Source organism: Petromyzon marinus, chromosome 1 (assembly GCF_048934315.1).
Source record: "Petromyzon marinus isolate PM22_M1 ecotype Great Lakes invasive population chromosome 1, UKy_Petmar_22M1.pri1.0, whole genome shotgun sequence".
NCBI classification, from domain to species: Eukaryota; Metazoa; Chordata; class Hyperoartia; order Petromyzontiformes; family Petromyzontidae; genus Petromyzon; species Petromyzon marinus.
Genome location: NC_133667.1, coordinates 18,090,683 through 18,108,556, shown reverse-complemented (window position 1 = coordinate 18,108,556; position 17,874 = coordinate 18,090,683). Strand labels below are relative to the sequence as shown.

At 41.0% G+C, this 17,874-nt stretch overlaps 1 protein-coding gene across 1 annotated transcript in view; it reads right to left on the bottom strand.

Moving 5' to 3' along the window:
* Positions 1–10,740: 10,740 nt before the first annotated feature.
* The window catches only part of LOC116947425 (secretory carrier-associated membrane protein 5B-like), a 39,663-nt gene continuing 32,529 nt past the window's right edge, over positions 10,741–17,874 (bottom strand). The window contains exon 7 of the mRNA XM_032963170.2: positions 10,741–17,492. Coding sequence (XP_032819061.1) covers positions 17,355–17,492 — 138 coding nt within the window. The 3' untranslated portion in view covers positions 10,741–17,354. The remainder of the gene's footprint in view (positions 17,493–17,874) is intronic.

The following is a 17,874-nucleotide window of genomic DNA, read 5'->3' as shown; positions in this document are numbered from 1 at the left end:
GTCCATATTCTTGGTGCTTTCGGTAAAGTCACGTAAAAGGGAAACAATAAAATAATAAAATATAAAACAATAAAATTCACACGACGTTTCGACTGCAAACACAAGCATGACGATTGCTTGTGTTGCAGTCGAAACGTCGTGAGAATTTTATTGTTTCATATTTTTTTTGGTTTCCTTTTACGTGACTTTACCGAAAGAACCAAGAATGTGAATCCCTGCAGTCACGAAAGCTTTAAATCAAAATTTATGGAAGTCCAGTTTACTTACCATGGCCAACGTGAGTCCAGTTTACTTAGGGGGCCGTCCATGAATGACGTCACGCACCAGGGGGGGTGTCAGACATTTGTGACGATGTGTGACGAGGGGGGGAGGGGTTGAGAAATGTGACGTCACATCAAAATGCGCAACTTTAAATAAATATAGACAACACGTTCTACTTAATTGAATAGACGTTTTAATAAATGTTTTCTCCTACAACATCAGAGTGCAGCACCACATTGAAGCATGTTTTATATTTATTTGGGGGGGGGGGGGGGCAGAGCTTTGTGACGTCAAATTTGAGGAGGGGGGGTCTGACTTTTTGTGACGCCGTGTGACGAGGAGGGGGGGTCAAAACTCGTCCAAAAACGCGTGACGTTATTTATGGACGGCCCCTTACCATGGCCAATGGGAGTCCGGTTTACCATGGGAGTCCCGATTACCGTGGAAGTCCAGTTCATTCGTTTCTCAATCCACTTGTCCCTGTGAGGGTCGCGGTGGCAGGATGTTGAGTAGGGCGGTCCAGCCCTCCCTTTCCCTGATGACAGACTCCAGCACTACATTACTATACACTACCACACTATACACTACTATACGTTACAACACTATACACTACGCTACTATACACTGCACTACTATACACAGACTCTAGCTCTTCCTGGGGAATTCCCAGGCGTTGCCAGGCCAGCCGAACGACATTGTCCCGCCAAGCAGCGTGTCCTGGGCCGGCCCCTTGGCCTTCGCCCAGTGGGACGTGCTGCTGCCCGGTAGAGTTCCAGGGGGAGTCTACCGGGGGGCATCCTTACCAGGTGCCCGAACCACCTCAACTGACTCCTCTCGATCTGGAGGAGCAGCGGCTCGACTCTGAGGCGCTCCCGGATTACCGAGCTCCTCACCCGATCACGAAGAGTGAGCCCGGCAACCCTGCGGAGAAACCTAATTTCGGCCCCATGTATCCCTTCAGTCATTACCCAGAGCTTATGACCATGGGTGAGGGTGGGAATGTAGATCGACCTGTAAACCGAGAGCTTTGTTCGAGAACTCAGCTCCCGCTTCACTACCATGGAACGGTACAGCGCCCGCAACACTGCGGATGCCGATCTCCACTTCCACTTATCATCACTCGCGAAAGAGACCCCGAGGTATTTAACTCCTCCGCTAAGGGCAGCTGTTCCCCCCTCACCTGGAGAGAACAATCCACCGTCTCCTGGGAGAGAACCATGACCTCAGATATGGAGGTGCTGATCCTCATCCCAGCCGCTTCACTCTTGGCATCAAACCGCTAAGGTGCACTCTGGAGATCACAGACTGACGAGGCAAAGAGGACAACGTCATCTGCAAAAAGCAGCGACGTCAACCTCCATGCCCCCATACTGTATACATACCTCGGCTGCGCCTTTATCCTGTCCATGAAAATCACAAACAGGAGTGGAGACAAGATGCACCCTTGGTGGAGTCCAACACCCACAGTGAACGATTTTGATTTAACACCAAGAATAAAGACACAGCTTTCACTCCAGGAATAGAGGGACCGGATAGCGCACAAAAGCGGCACCGGTACATTATGCTCCTGCAACACCTCCCACAAGACATTACGGGGAACACGGTCATATGCATTATCCAAGTCTACAAAGCAGAAGTAGACTGGAGAAGGATACTCCCATGACCCCTGAAATATCTGTGAGAGGGAAAAGAGCTGTTCAATTGTTCCACGACCATGGAAGTCCAGTTGACCAGGGAAGTCCAGTTTACCCTGGGAGTCCAGTTTACCACGGGAGTCCAGTTTACCACGGGAGTCCAGATTACATGGAAGTTCAATTTACCATGAGAGTCCAGTTGACCAGGAAAGTCCAGTTTACCATGGAAGTCCAGTTTACCCAGGGAGTCCAGTTTACAATGGGAGTCCAGTTAACCATGGGAGTGCAGTTTTCATGGACCATGGGAGGTCAGTCTACCATGGGGGAGTCCAGTTTACCATGGGCAGGAGTCAGCATCCTGCGGCTCCAAAGCCGCATGCGACTAAAAATATAGAGGTTTATTTCAATGAAAAAAGCCTCTTATTTTGGTTTTCGACCCCTGATCTATATTGATGTATTCCAACATTCTAATGTTGGGTATTCATACATTTACAATAGTGTAGATTCCAATATTTTCATGAATATTAAGTGTTGTTTATACTAGATTAATTACATTCATCAGCTATAAATTCACCACTCCAAAGATAACATATATCGACAACACAGCCCCCATGTGGTAGTCCCAATTCTTTGCCGTTCATTGACATGTGACAACATGGTCGTCAACGTACCATTAAAATGTTCTTCCATTCCGTGTGTCTGTGGGTGATATGGTGAAGTATGATTTTTTCCTAGTCCCGGATGCTTGTTTGTGAACAGGGCCACCACTTATGCATCTATAGACTACTCAACATTTTTCTTAATGTATAGGAGGCAAATAGATACATAGAAGCCTATGCTGTGAAAAAATCCACGGGATAATGAAGGATTGACTAAGGATTTGCCACATTACCCTACATACGCTGCAGGAGCATGCAAAATTAGCGAGTGGTGGGCTCCAAGATAAGGGAATTGCATGGCGGGACAGAATAGTTAGGATCCAGTGCGACAAGTTGGGGATGGGTCTGTTCTATAAGAAAAATACATGCTGTGGTACGTAAGAAAATGTAACCATTAATATTTGTCTCGACTATTGTGGCTGATTTTTTTTATCTGACAATGCCCATGTGAAGTACTCCATTAGCACCAAAATATATTTATTCCCTTTCTCAGGTTTTGAGCATGGTCCCAAGATATCTAGCGCCACCGCTTCATTTACTCTCTCAATCCGAATTGATCCTCGTGGTTGACTGCTGGTGCTGTGTCAGTGGCTTGCATTGGGCACACTCGTCACATTCTCTAATCCTTCTCCACATCTGCGGCCGCCCCTGGCCAAAAATATTTAAGTTCCAATTGTGCCTGTGTGCACTGAACCCCCTAATGAATTGCCCGATCCCCATCGTGGCAATCCCTTGACACAACTCGTGTCAATCTCTGCGGTACGACAATAGTCTTACACTGGGTCAACCGATCTACCCTTTTGAGGACTCCTTGATATATTTGCATATCCGAATAATCTATCGTACCCTCTTTACCCTCCTGTTTTGCAATCCACTAAACCAGAGCTCGGCAACCTGTGGCTCAGGAGACGCATGCGGCTCTTTAAGAACTGCTTCGTGACGTTATGCACATGCTTTGCAGCTCTTGAAATATATATTTTTGCCGAATTTGAAAAGAATAGCTCTTGTTATTTTTACTCTTTGTGTCTTTCGGTAAAGTCACGTAGATAGAATATAATTCAAAATCACGACGTTTCGATTCGCAACACAAGCAATCGTCTTCAGGTGAAAAAATACAGCAGGCAAACTGCTGTAGAACTACTGCAGCAAGAGGTTATATAGGTTTGAGATGGGTACAACCCAAGGGTAAGTGGGCGGGGCTAGAGATATCATTTACAAGTAATATACCTCAGCCATTGTATTGCTAGAGATTAGTATGTCAATCTGTTAATGTAACCACACGACTACGGTCCTGAAGAAGCCATTGTATTGCTAGAGATTAGCATGTCAATGTGGTATCGTTACCGCAGCAGCGGCTGTGTTAATGAGACACATTCAGCTTATTAAACGAGAGCCACCGCTACATCGAGGAAAAGGGAAGCAGCGGCTATGTTAGTGAAACATTTAGCCTGTTAATGTAAATACATTTAACAAGGTAATGTAACTCAGAGAGTCGGAAATAACTGTTAACATCGGCAGGTAGGATGGAAGCATCACAGACAGTTATGACTTTACCTGGTTAATAACATCCTTCCAATGATTGCTCAGTTTGTACCCATCTTCTCGGTTGAAATTGTGTCTGTGTTTATATATCTGGATGGCTTCATGAACATATCTTTGTTGATAGCCAGTGGGTTTGCATAGTTCCTTCGTCTTGGAGAAATCAATTTCATGTGTGCCCACAGCGTTAAAACAATGATAAGCCACGGCAGAGGTATTAGTCCTACCGTGTTTCAGCTCCGCCTTGTGTTCACGAACACGGTCTGAGACATGTTGCTTGGTTTCTCCAATGTAACTGCTACCGTAAGCAGAACTTAGTTTGTAGACACTGGGGTATTGCATGTCAGGGATTACATCCTTCACAGATTGGATCAGATCACGAATTTAATGTACTGTGTTGAATCGAACCTGGATCTTGTGTTTGCTCATAATTTTGGAAATATTTTTGGTGACACCTGCTACGTATGGCAAGGTGGTGGTTTGATTGGGTCCTCAGGTGGTTCTCTCCCAACGGTTGGGGTGACAGCTTTACGGATTGTGCAATCCGAATATCCATTCATCTTGAGGGCTTGGTGTATGTGCTCCAGTTCATTGAGGGCTTGGTGTACGTGCTCCAGTTCTTGTTATTTTATTATTTATTTCAAACAATACGCTTGAGTAGTCGGCCCCCTTGCTGCTGCAATTTACACTGCTCCCAAGACAACGATGAGTCATCATCACCCCCTATGTCGCTACGAACATCTGGTCCCACAATTCTTCTCCGTTCAAATATCCCACAATTTAACCGTCCTAATGCACATTTATAGCGGCACTCACTGCCGCCCCACTGCTGTAGCTTTGACAGCATTGTTATGTCTAACAACCTTCCCTAAATTTTGATTTAAAGCTTTCGTGACTGCAGTAATTCATATTCTTAGCTCTTTCGGTAAAGTTACGTTGAAGGGAAACAATAAAATAATAAAATATATATTAAACAATAAAAATTCTCACGACGTTTCGACCATAACACAAACGGTCGTCATCAGGTGTGTCGGTTTGCATAAATTTATTTATTTTTAAACGGTGTATTTATTTATATAAAAAAGTCAGCGCCACGCGCAGCGATTTGGCAGTTTATTTAGAAGGACTAGTCCATCTATGTTCTGAAAAGAGGAGGGGGGAGACGAAAAATTCATGTATGCTGTCTGAAAGCCACTGTAAGCGTGAACAATCAATTAAGACCTGAAATGGTTTATCAAATCTTTCCAATGATTGCTAAGCCAGAATCCATCTTCTCGGTTGAAATTGTCTCTGTGCTTGTATATGTGGATAGCCTCATGAACGAATCTCTCATGGTAGCCAGATGGCTTACAAAGAACCTCTGTCTTGGAAAAGTCAATGTCATCTGAGCCTACTGAATTATAACAATGGTCTGCCACAGCCGAGGTGTTGGTCCTACCGTGTTTAAGGTCTGCTTTGTGTTCACGAATGCGGTCCGAGACATGGCGTTTGGTTTCTCCAATGTAACTACTACCACAGAGGCAACTTAGTTTGTAGACACCAGGGTACTGTATGTCCGGAATCACATCTTTTACAGATGGAACCAGATCACGGATTTTATGTAATGTGTTGAAACGGACCTGGATCTTGTGTTTATTCAAGATTTTGGAGATCTTTTTTGTGATTCCCGCAATGTAGGGTAAAGTGATGGTTTTGAAAGGCTCCTCAAGAGGGTCCTTCTTCATGGTTTGAGTGATAGCTTTGCGGATTGTATAGTCGGAGTAACCATTAGCCTTAAGAGCTTGGTGTACGTGCTTGAGTTCACTGCCTATGTGTTCCTGGTCGGATATGCATTGGGCTCTATGATACAGAGTCTTGATGAGAGAATTCTTCTGTGATGGATGGTGGTGGGAATCCGGTTTCAGATAAGCATCCGTATGGGTAGCTTTCCTGTAGACAGAGTGGCTCATTGAACCATCAGGTCTCTTTTTAAATAGGACATCCAAAAAAGGTAGCTTGCCATCTTTTTGGACTTCCATGGTAAATCTGATGGCTGGGTGTATGGAATTGATGTGGTCGAAGAATTGGTCTAGAGCAGGCCGGCCATGTACTATAAACTTAAATTCTTGCAGTCTCTCAATCCAATGGGCCAATTGGCCAGATATTTGGTCCATCGTTCGAGCATATTGTAAGGCCGCATGGTCTATATGCACAATAAGCGACCTCCCGTATAAGTAAGGTCTAAACACTGTCACAAAATTCATGAATAGAAAAAGTTCCTGGTGAGTCATGCAATGTTTGTTCTCCGTGTTTGACAATGCTCTGCTACCATATACAACCACAAACTTCCAACAACACTGCCCCTATTCGTTTATCACTTAAATCCGTGTCCAGAATAACTATTTGTTTAAATCAGGGGAATGCAAATATAGGTGCCCAAATGTGCCACTGTTTACCATCTGCTCCCCATTCTCCCACTTGAATTTACAGTTTTTTGCAGCCAAAACATGACATGGTCGTGCAATCGAGGAAAATGTCAGCACACATTGTATGTACTTGGATGCCATACCTATAAATTGTCAAACCTCCATAGATTATTTTGGTACTTTAATTTTGATGGCTGCTTATTTAAGGTGCTGAAAAACCAATGTCAACCTGCTTAGGACCTAGTTCCTCAAGTGCTGCTAAACACGACATAGTCCAAATTGATTAAAAACGTCTCCCACTACAAGTCCATCAAAACCAACTCCATTAAGCTCCGAAAAGTAGCCGTGCCAAATTCAGGCCCATTGCCAAAACATTAAATTCAAACACTCCAGCTAGTGTCATAAATGCCATGTTTGTACTTTGTTAATAGAAAGCCAACTGTAAATATCCTGATAACAAATCGAGTGAGGTAAAATATCTGGCTCCAGCCAGCGCATCAAGCGATCATGGGCAACACATATGCATCCCCTGTCACCTAATTAACGTCTGATAGTCAATGCAAAACTTAGTGGAGCCTTTTTTTACGAGAATAACTGGGGTCCCCCACGGACTTGTGGATGGGGAAATAATATCTGCCTGTACACCTCCTTCATCACATTGCAAAATGTTTCCTTTTTAAGTACGGCTGTCCTGTATGCCTTCTGGCGTACCGGCCTTACAGCACCTGTATCATGCGTAATTAACTGTGTCCTATCTAAATAAAATGTTGTCTGCCTTAACACATCCTGATTCTCTTCCAAGTCTCGTAATTAACGATTCTGAACATCTGTGATCCCCTCCCTGGGCATTCATTAATGTATTCCTCCAGTTATTTCCTTAACCTTGCTTATGCACATTAACCGAGCATTACCATCTCCCGACATATCATTCACATCCAATAAACAAACTCTTGCAAAAATTTACTCAGGCCCAATCCAATTCCAGAAATCACATAAATTCCATGAGAACATAGGGGTGATCGAGACTACCCATAAGTTTGCCATTACTCACGTCCACACAAAGTCAAAGACCCCACCATATAGCCTTCAACAGACTGTTGGGGCAAGTGCCATTAGCGAACACCTATGAAGGCCGGCATGGTGCATGACGGGTGGGTGGACAGCACCATACTCGGCTATCCTTGGCTCCCGAGTGGCGATGTTTACACATCACACCAGGTACTCAGTTGAGGCTGAATCGATTTAGGGGAGGCCTAGGACTGGCTTAATCATCACTTGTATTGGCTGTGAGAATCGAACTCAGGTCACCGAGTAAGCACAGTGCACTAACCATTGCATTACCACTCCTCAAGACACGCTCACAACCTCTCTCTTGGCTATCCATCGAACACGATTATGATTGCTCCTCTTGCGTATGGGGGGTAGGGATGGGTTAGCGCTTTTCGCCCTAGTGCCACTTCATGTGGCTGTGGAGGCTGATGCGAGAGCCGCACGCTCTGCTGCAGATGGGACACGTGTGTTGGGTGTCGGATGGCGTTATCCCAGCTACGCGTTGGTGTCTCTGGGTGCGTCTCTCGCATCTCCTCTGTGAGATGGAGTCTTCCAGGTACTGAACCCCTCTGGCACAGGTGGACCGCCAAGTGGACCTGTCCAACGCCAGGGGTTCTAGGCTGGAGGGATTGATGTTACAGCGCTTCACCAGGTCCTTGCTGTGGTCTTAAAAGTGCTTTTTCTATCCTCCAGTGGAGCGTTTGGCTGCGCTGAGTTGGCCACACAAAACACTCTCACAAACCTAGCACGTAGACATCCCCATGCAAAATAACACTAAAACCATTACGTACACTCACACACCTCGCACAAATAAATGCACACAATTAACACTCCAATTACTTTAAAAAGCATGTGTAAGATAAACTTATACTCTTTGGGTCTTTTGGTAAAGCAGAATTCCTGCAGTCACGAAAGCTTTAAGTCAAGATAAACGTACCTCAGCTACAGACTGATTGAATGAAGAGCGATGATTTTTACAGCATCTATCTTGATTTGAGGCTTTCGTGACTGCAGGAATCCATACTCTTTGGTTTTTTCGGTAAAGTTACGTAAGTATAGCATCTCCATCAGCACCGGAACTCCTCAGGGCTGCGTCCTTTCCCCTCTGCTCTTCTCCCTGTATACCAACAGCTGCACCTCCAATCATCTGTCCGTCAAACTATTGAAGTTTGCGGATGACACCACCCTCATTGGGCTGATCTCTGGTGGGGATGAGTCTGACTATAGGTGGGAAGCTGACAATCTGGTGACCTGGTGTAGCCAGAACAACTTAGAGCTAAATGCTCTAAAGACAGTTGAGATGGTTGTGGACTTCAGGAAGAATACAGCACCACTCACCCCCATCACCCTGTTAGACTCCCCAGTAAAAATTGTAGAGTCCTTCCGCTTCCTGGGCACTATTCTCTCCCGGGACCTCAAGTGGGAATTGAACATCAGCTCCCTCACCAAGAAAGCTCAACAGAGGATGTACTTTCTACGGCAGCTGAAGAAATTCAACCTGCCAAAGACAATGATGGTGCAATTCTATACAGCGATCATTGAATCCATCCTCACCTCCTCCATAACCGTCTGGTACACTGCTGCCACTGCCAAGGACAAGAGCAGACTGCAGCGTATCATCCACACTGCTGAGAAGGTAATTGCCTGCAATCTACCGACCCTCGAGGACCTGCACACGACAAGGTCTATGAGGCGAGCGAGGAAGATTATGGCCGATTTCTCCCACCCTGGACACTCTCTGTTTCAGCTACTCCCCTCCGGCAGAAGGCTTCGGTCCATCAGGACCAAAACCTCACGCCATAAAAACAGTTTCTTCCCATCTGCTGCTGGCCTGTTAAACAAGGCCAAGGGCTAACACTGTTTTTAACATTTGATCTACATAACGACACGTTGCTGATATTAACTATGTTTCCCTATTTGTATTTTTAAATTATATCTTAAAGCTATTTTATATTCGATATTTATTTAATTTTATATACTTCAGCCCCTTAGTGTTAGACTTTTAACCCTTATTATAGTAAGACTTGTTTAAAACTTATTTAAGATTTTAGATTCCTATATGTTGAATGTATGCACCATCCTGCCAAAGTAAATTCCGTGTCGGTGTGAACTTACATGGCGAATAAAACCCTTTCTGATTCTGATTCTGATCTGTTGCATCAAGATTGTCTTCATGACAGCTGATTGGCTGGTGTAACGGGTGCGATGATGTCATCCCTAGCAATCACTGCAGCGAGCCAATTTCCGCAATCTTGCTAGGACGTGCAGTGGTATTCTGCGTTTTCCACAACGCCGTTTCGGAGCATACGAAACTCACTGCCTGGAGGATTCTGTGGATATCTTGCATACTCGTTTCCCAGGTCACTCAACCCTCTATTTGACATTCAATCTCTCTTTATATAGTCCCCAAGTACGAAATCCCACTAGATCCTAAAATGTATAACCTCGCAAGGGCAGAGTCTCTGTTTCCCACCATTCGCTGTCTTCTTCCCAATTGGTTCTCCTATGATCCGACCCCGGCAGATTTTCCAAGATTGGCTCCCTCTTGATGTGACTCCTTCTCCCCAGTGTAAGATGAACTCATGGTTCACTACATCCCACCACTTCATTATCACCAACATCAATGACATCGGCCTTCAAGCCCCTCAATCGCAGTCGCTACACTATGGGTTATACAGTAATCAGTTTAAAATAGCAGTTGGGCAGAACTTTCAGAGGTGGAAGTACTGAGATATGAAAATTTGTCTTTAGCTATGTTCTGAATTAAGTGGCATCATAAGACAGGACTAATTGAGAAACGTTGAACAGGACATTTTGCAAAAACAAATTCTAGAGCTGGAGAAGTAGTCATAGAAGAGATTGAAAAAAATATATAAAATAGCTGAATCGGTTAAACAAAATATTTAATTGTACTTGATAAAAAAAACGAGTCTGGTTTAATCAGGCATGGGTTGTAGTGATACGATCATAAAACGAGATGTTAGAAAATTGTCGAAGCACATCTTAGAAATCAGGTTATGCAACAGCTGGAGAATCTGGCAGGTCAAAGGAGGCGGAAATATGGAAATGTGTGGCAGCATTGCCATTGACTAGGGCTTGTTGACCTTGATCTTTATTGCATAATGAAACAAACTTCAACATTTAATTTACCATGAAGAGGGTTATAGGTAAAAAAAACACTTCAACTTCACACTATTTTGAAGCATTTATTACCACCGTACAATACACCACACAACCCATGTCCATACACTTTCACAATGTGGAGAACGTGCAGGCTCTGGAAAAATAAAATCTAGGGAACATTTTTTTTTAAATCTACAGTTACATTTATTCTGCCAAAAATGTTTTTTAGAAAGGGGCTCTGGAAACAATATCATCGTATTTCAATGTGTAAGTAAATATCTTTGTTATCACATAGCATCAGATGTTGTGCCAACGGTCTTTTTATCCACCACCGATCACAATAAAGTAAGAAAGAATTTACAACGGGTATAAATATATTGTGTGCTTTATAGTCTAAAACAGCTGTAATTTGAGTCAGAATATGAAACTGTGTTTTGGTTTAACAGAAACTATCAACAAGTTGTACAAATATGTACAAAAACACTTATTAATATTCATACAATTTTCAAAATTCATATTTGGCAGTTTAAAAGAATGGGAAAATAATTTCACCTAGTAAGAATGTTTCTGTTTGGCAATTAAATGAAGGCAAATAAAGACTTAAAACTTAAATATCTTGCTGGCTTGCACGTGTAAATCTAAAAATTATCTAAACGTAGAACTCCACAAGGCACGTAACATAACAGTATTAAACCCTTAACATGTTACTCACAGCATCTGCCGAAGGTTAAATTTTGTTTTAAAACAAAAACTATATAACATAAGCTGACAACTAAAGTACCAGCGCTTTGGTTAGCAAACTTGTACTTGGGTATTTCTAAACGATGCTGAAGGCGTCGGGCAACCCTGGATACTACCCAGCCCTAACTTAACTTAAAAACAGCGATGGCATTTCCATCCAGAGGTCATACAAAAAAAATGTGCCACCTGTAAGAAAAACATTCCTCAAATGCGGTGTTGTGGAATATTACTTTCCATTGGGTCTGTTTGTGCAATGGTTAGAAAATGACGTAGCACATTTCCGAGGTGTACGCTTATAGTATATACGAAAATGTGTTTCCTTAGTGTTCCAAGGTTTACGTTTCATACAAATTGAGATGACTCAGCACTGTAAACAAGATATTAAAAAAATGCCTCCAGCTTGAGTACAGTACTGCAACTGTTCCTTACCATGCGTTGCCATACAAAGTCCTAAGCTAATGAATCCGACACGACTGTGCTGTGCTGACATGATTCACGTTGAATGGCAAACACTACTGTATATGCACCAGCAGTTGCATATCCTAATTATGGTCATGTAGGAGCGCCTACAGATTCACAGATTACAGAAACATATTCAACCTTTGCAGTTGTACAATCATGGAGTAGGTTGAGAGCTGTCTTTTAGTTTGCTACGGTTGAAATTTGATCGAAGTTCCTGACCAGTTGTGTAAGATTCTTGCTTTCCAATGCTTTACCAAAGGCTTAAAAAGTATAGCGGGTGTCGTTTACACAATCGTAAGTAGCAATTTTAAAGAAATATCTAATGAAAACACATGACCATACCATCAGACAATCAATGCATGAGCGTCAGAAAACGTGTTCTACAAACCGCGGGTTTCCCTGAACTGAAAAAACCCAAGAGCTGCAGTTGTTGACGAAGGAACACCATTAATGAACAACCAATTACACAGAATATGAACTTGTTAGAAGACCAAATTAGTAATTCTCAAAATAACAATGTTAGGGTCTTTAAACTTTAACAACCAAACACAACAGCGAGACCGTATTCAATCTTACCAGTTGGACCACAATATAATATCAAACCTTACATAAGGACTATTCAATGTATTCTCTCTAAACACCTATCACAATATGCATTACAAAATATGTATTGAAGACCTGTTACAATTATCATCATTGATTTATTATGAAAGTGTTTCATGATAAAACATGTATCTATAGTTGTATTCCATGTACACACCATCTCACGTGGATTAACATTTTCCCAACAATTATAATTCTTGTAGAACATTTAAATATCCATAACTTCACAGTGTGCCATCAGATTTACTCTAATATTTAACAATGCCATATTTACCAAGATGCACAGAAATTGTATAATTTTAGTAATGTTAAGGAAAATAAATAGCAACCAAAAGATTTTACTCAAACAAATATCTTAAAAAGTTTCAAAGTAAAAAAACTGATTTAATCATGTGATATTCTTGAGACAGTGACTGCTGAACCAGAGCTATTAAGGGTAATTAATTATGTTGTCTCAAAACTGGGGAAATTCTGCTGCAATGGGACTTCAAATATTGTTGGCACAACCTCATCTCATGACATGCTTCTGTGTAAGCACAAGCATTGCATAGAGAAAGGCAAGAACTTGCTTTCACACATTGCACTGAAAAACTTTTCAGAATTTTTATCAGATGAGATTTTATAATGCAATCATTATTTTTGTTCCTTAAACTGACATTAATCAATGGGAAATGGTATTATGTAATAAATGCACATAATTAAATAAATGAACTTTCTACACATATGTGCACGTTACACTCCGGCAATGAGATTCAATTGTCAGGGTCTGCCTGAAAAGGGTTAAATAAAAGTTAACGTTTAAAGAAATAGGGTAGTTGATTGCTTACGTCCTTTGAACTGATAAAGTTTGTTTCAGGAGAATTATAACGTATTTTTCACATTTTTATAACACAAAAGATTGAAATGAAAAGAACTATACATTAAGTTGTACTGGATTTATGGGACATATGCTGCACTCTACAATAAATTTAGCATATGCATGATGTGAATGAAAACAAGATTTTATATCTATGCAGGTTATATGTTTTAAAAATCCTATATGGACTTTTTAATAAAAACATGTTTTTTTATCAAAAAAACTCGTTAACTTATAAGATTTAGACAACTATATATGAAAATGGTACCATGCAGCAGTGTCAAGCTTCCTACCTGACTAACCTACCCTAGATCAAAGACCTGGGACGAAGGTCTTGCTTGCCCATGCTTTAATCAGAGGCTGGCAAGTGGTCGAGACAATGCACATTCATGATGAAGTTATGATGAGCAAACTGCGATGTCACTGATGACAATCATGCCCATACCCATGGTTGTGTTGTATTCAGCTGTCCTGTTAGTTTGTCCATGTCCACATCATAAAACTCATCCCTTTAGTAGGTTTTATTACAATACGCCGACTCTTCACAGAAATGGGTCAGTCAATGTAAGCATTTGTATGTGTATTGTTGATGGTTTCAGTACACTCTACTTTACTTTACGTATCGTATGCCTTCCTTGAAACTCAGTCAATGGACACTTTGACCAAAACAAATCCTGTCACCAAGCTATACTGAAAATGTCAATATTTAATAAAGATCTCTCGTTTCATTATTTATTTTTGATGAAATTAGAAAATGTTATCTTTTGTATTGATCCAGTTCAGTATAAAGTTGTACTCTATGGCAGCTGTAGAAAGGCAAAGGAATGATAGCGTTACCACCTGCATCACATTACACACGTTCAAGGCTCATGACTAAATGTCAACTCGGCTCTCATCTGTCTATTGTGAATACAGTACAGTGCATATAAATGTGCAAACATACAGTTTGTCTTTTTGACATACATTTATATGAGGATATTGTTTCATCATGGCTCGGGGTCAGATCACTCATATACATGTAATGTGATTTGCAATCATGCAAAATTACACTTGCAGGTTGGAATTTGGAACTAATTGTGGAATGGAACAAATGAGCATTCAACCACAAATTAAGTTCAAAGAAGAATCCAAGAAAACTCAAACTTAAGTTAGAATAAAACACATCTGAAAATATTAGAAACTTAAATATATTTTGGTAGAATGTTATTTTGGAATATTACAATGGGAATTGGAAAATATACACTCCAAAAATCCACATCAAACTGGAAATTAAACTGGGTTTCTAACCTCTCCAAACATCAAGGTAGCAGGACTACGTTTCCTATAAATGGGTGTAGTTGGTTAAAAAAAATGAATATACTGTAGTTAACAAGCTGGTAACCCAGTTTATGAAGGCTCTATTTTTTTTAAATAGAATTATTTAAAGCATATCGTTCTGATTCCTAAGAATCAGAAGGGAATTCCAAGCAATCAAAAGCAAACCATAGTCTCAAGTTGGTCACCAGGTTTCAGTGTTCAGGTTTCTTATGTTGGGTGTGGCATGGCAACTGCTAATTTCAAAAGTTTTTTTTCCAATTGTATCCTAATTATGCTATCAGTATCATGTCAATGGTATACAAAGTATCCATTTGAATCTCTCACACAACAGTGCAACCCTTTATGGTATAGAAGGGTCCAGAGCAGCAGGTAACCGGAGCTACATCTGAATACCCTTCCAAGTAACCTGGTCCACACAGCAGCAGACAGCACTTTCCCACCCACTGTCACACAAGAGTAATTAATATTCGTTGCGTAACAGTCACACCGTTTTTTAAAATTTCAGAGCTGTAATGTATCTAAATTAAGTCAATAACCTAATTTAATTTGATGGTAGTTTTTAGTAGTCATTTGTCTGATAGCATTAACGAATTGCACCTGAGAACCCAGATTAAATACAGGTGGTTATCAGAACCTCAGCAGAACCCAGGCCTCTGAACTACCCAGCCTACCTCAAACGATGCTAAACTTTAATCGCCATGTCCCAAACCTCACATCCTTTCCAATAAAATACTACACATGCTTATATACTTAATCATCTTATTTCAATAGCGATGACATGTATCATACTTCTCCAAGTCGTGTTCGAGTAGAAATACACAAATGCGTTTGTTTGCCCTACAATTGGACGCTAGCAGAGTATGTATGCTTTCTTGCCACACTAAAATCAGCAATGTGTGCTCTAGCAGCACACGTTAAAGAAAATAAAGATTACATGTTTGTGGCCGAGTTGGTTGTTTAATGTAACTACAGAAATGAAAGAAAAAATGTTTTCTCAACTATACTTCGATGTTGTATATTTCACTGCATAAAACTTGGGGCAATAAATACAAAGTATGTTACCAGAAAGGATCACAGGTGGACAGTGGCCAAATGATATTTCTACAACAGCAGCAGCACCACATCAAATATGGGGAGATAAATTCACTACGTAATGGGGTTTGTACCGAGAGATTTATAATTCACCCCTCCACAAGCTGTATTAGAACCAGAGCTGGGATAATCCCAATGACTTTCCAGATGAAATGCTCATTGCTTTCAAATTGTTGGCAATTATGCACAAGCTGTGCAATTTGCAGCAGAAGACATGGTAATCTAAACCAATCAAAGCACTTTGGATATTTGCAACCAACTAATATCTTTGCATGTTCTTAAACAAAGACAAGGCTCTAATTCCTGTTCATACATAGTCCCTATATATTACAATGGAATGGTGTGCCAAAACAACCAGTATGTGCTTAAATTTGGCTTTACTTTAACCTGGCAGCGGGTATAAAGAATGCCATTGTAAACTGTGACTATCTGTATAGAAGGCACATTACTGTTGTCATGTAGTTTCATGTGGACTATGCAAATGTTATAAGATGCTGGCTTTCCCATTAAAACAGTGCAATTGTAAGTACTATATTGTATTGTTTATGAGTACGTGGGTAATATGGAAGGGTAAACTGCATCAGGATTTCTCTTTACAAATGATTTCAATGTGAACTGCAGCCATTTCAATCAGCAATAAGCCTTTTAATCTGTAAGCTATGCCCAGTGAATTATTTTGAAGTTAATGGGACATGACCCTGGTACTTATGGTCCAATTATTTTTCAAGAGGTTGCTAGGTGGCAGACATCACATGCTGCTCTGGACCCTTCTCTACCATGTGTGAGAGATTCAAATGGATAATTAGTATCCCATTGACGTGATACTGATAGCACGACTGCACAACAGAAAAGCAGTCAGCTGTTCTCCATTTTTCATTCCGAGGGTAGAAATATTCATACAATTTCTACATTTTATGACATTTGTCGATACATTTCCCTATTTACACCCTCAAAGGACAAAATCTAGTACTGTAATAACTTGCTGCAGCTCTAATCTGCGGTTATACATGGATGCCACTAGCTTTAATCAAGTAACATGTCTGCCATATAGTGGCAAATCTGACATATTGCACATGAGTAGCAGGGTCATGCCCTTTTCACAAGCAATTTCCATTGAAATAGCACTGTTTTAGGTTACAAAGTTATGAAACAAAAATTTACTGTTGAAATAACATTGTTGTACTGTGGCTCTCCAGATGAATAATGTATACATTTGAATATCAAAATCCCATTATTTAATTATATTTATTCCATTGGTCATTGGTGAGGTAAAGATACAAAAATACTTCCTAATTGCCTATTTCCAGTTAGATTAAGATATTTTGAAGGTGCTGTTGGTTATAAAAATTGGTCCAGTAGTTTAAATGACAATTAAAAATACATTTTAAGTTAACATAAATTTAAGTATGCATTTTGAGATTCCATAATGAAGGATTACTTAACACCTACACAAGAGTATCTAATAATTGTCTTTATTGGGGGAGGAAGAGGGTGGTTGGAGAGGGAATTAAATGTCACATCAATTTTAACATTTAAGTAGGAGAGGACCACAGGACCAGCACATGTGGAACTCGGGACTGCGGCAGCTGTGGCCGAGTGGAGACCACTGCCATCAGAAGGCCTCAGGAATGGCTCCTGCAGCTGCATTGCGCGCTGACTGCTGCACGTATGGGTTCTTCCAGGCACCAGTGGAGAACTCTTGCTGTGCCTTACCCACGCTGCCACCACCCCCACGGTAGAAGCTGTGCACCTGCCATTGTGTGCAACAAGACAAAGCATCAGACCTGCAAATGCATTTGGTAGCTTGGTCAAGACAAGCTCAACTTTTAGGGCTTTAATGATTTAACCAAAACATGGCTTTAGTGTGTGTATGACTTACATTGAAATAGTTACTCTAAAATTGGCGTTTTGTAATGTTTCTAAATATAGATTTAACCAAATAGTATTTTATACAAAGCTGCAGTTATGCATTTGTGTGCTTTTATAGTCAGAATTTGTAGTCATATTTTTTCTCATGGAAAATTAAAATGACATAAAACAAATAATCAGAGGGCAGTTTAGAAAACTCCACTGTTGTACTGTGATTATATGCTTCTGACTTCTCTGCTCCCCACCTTCACAATCCCACATGA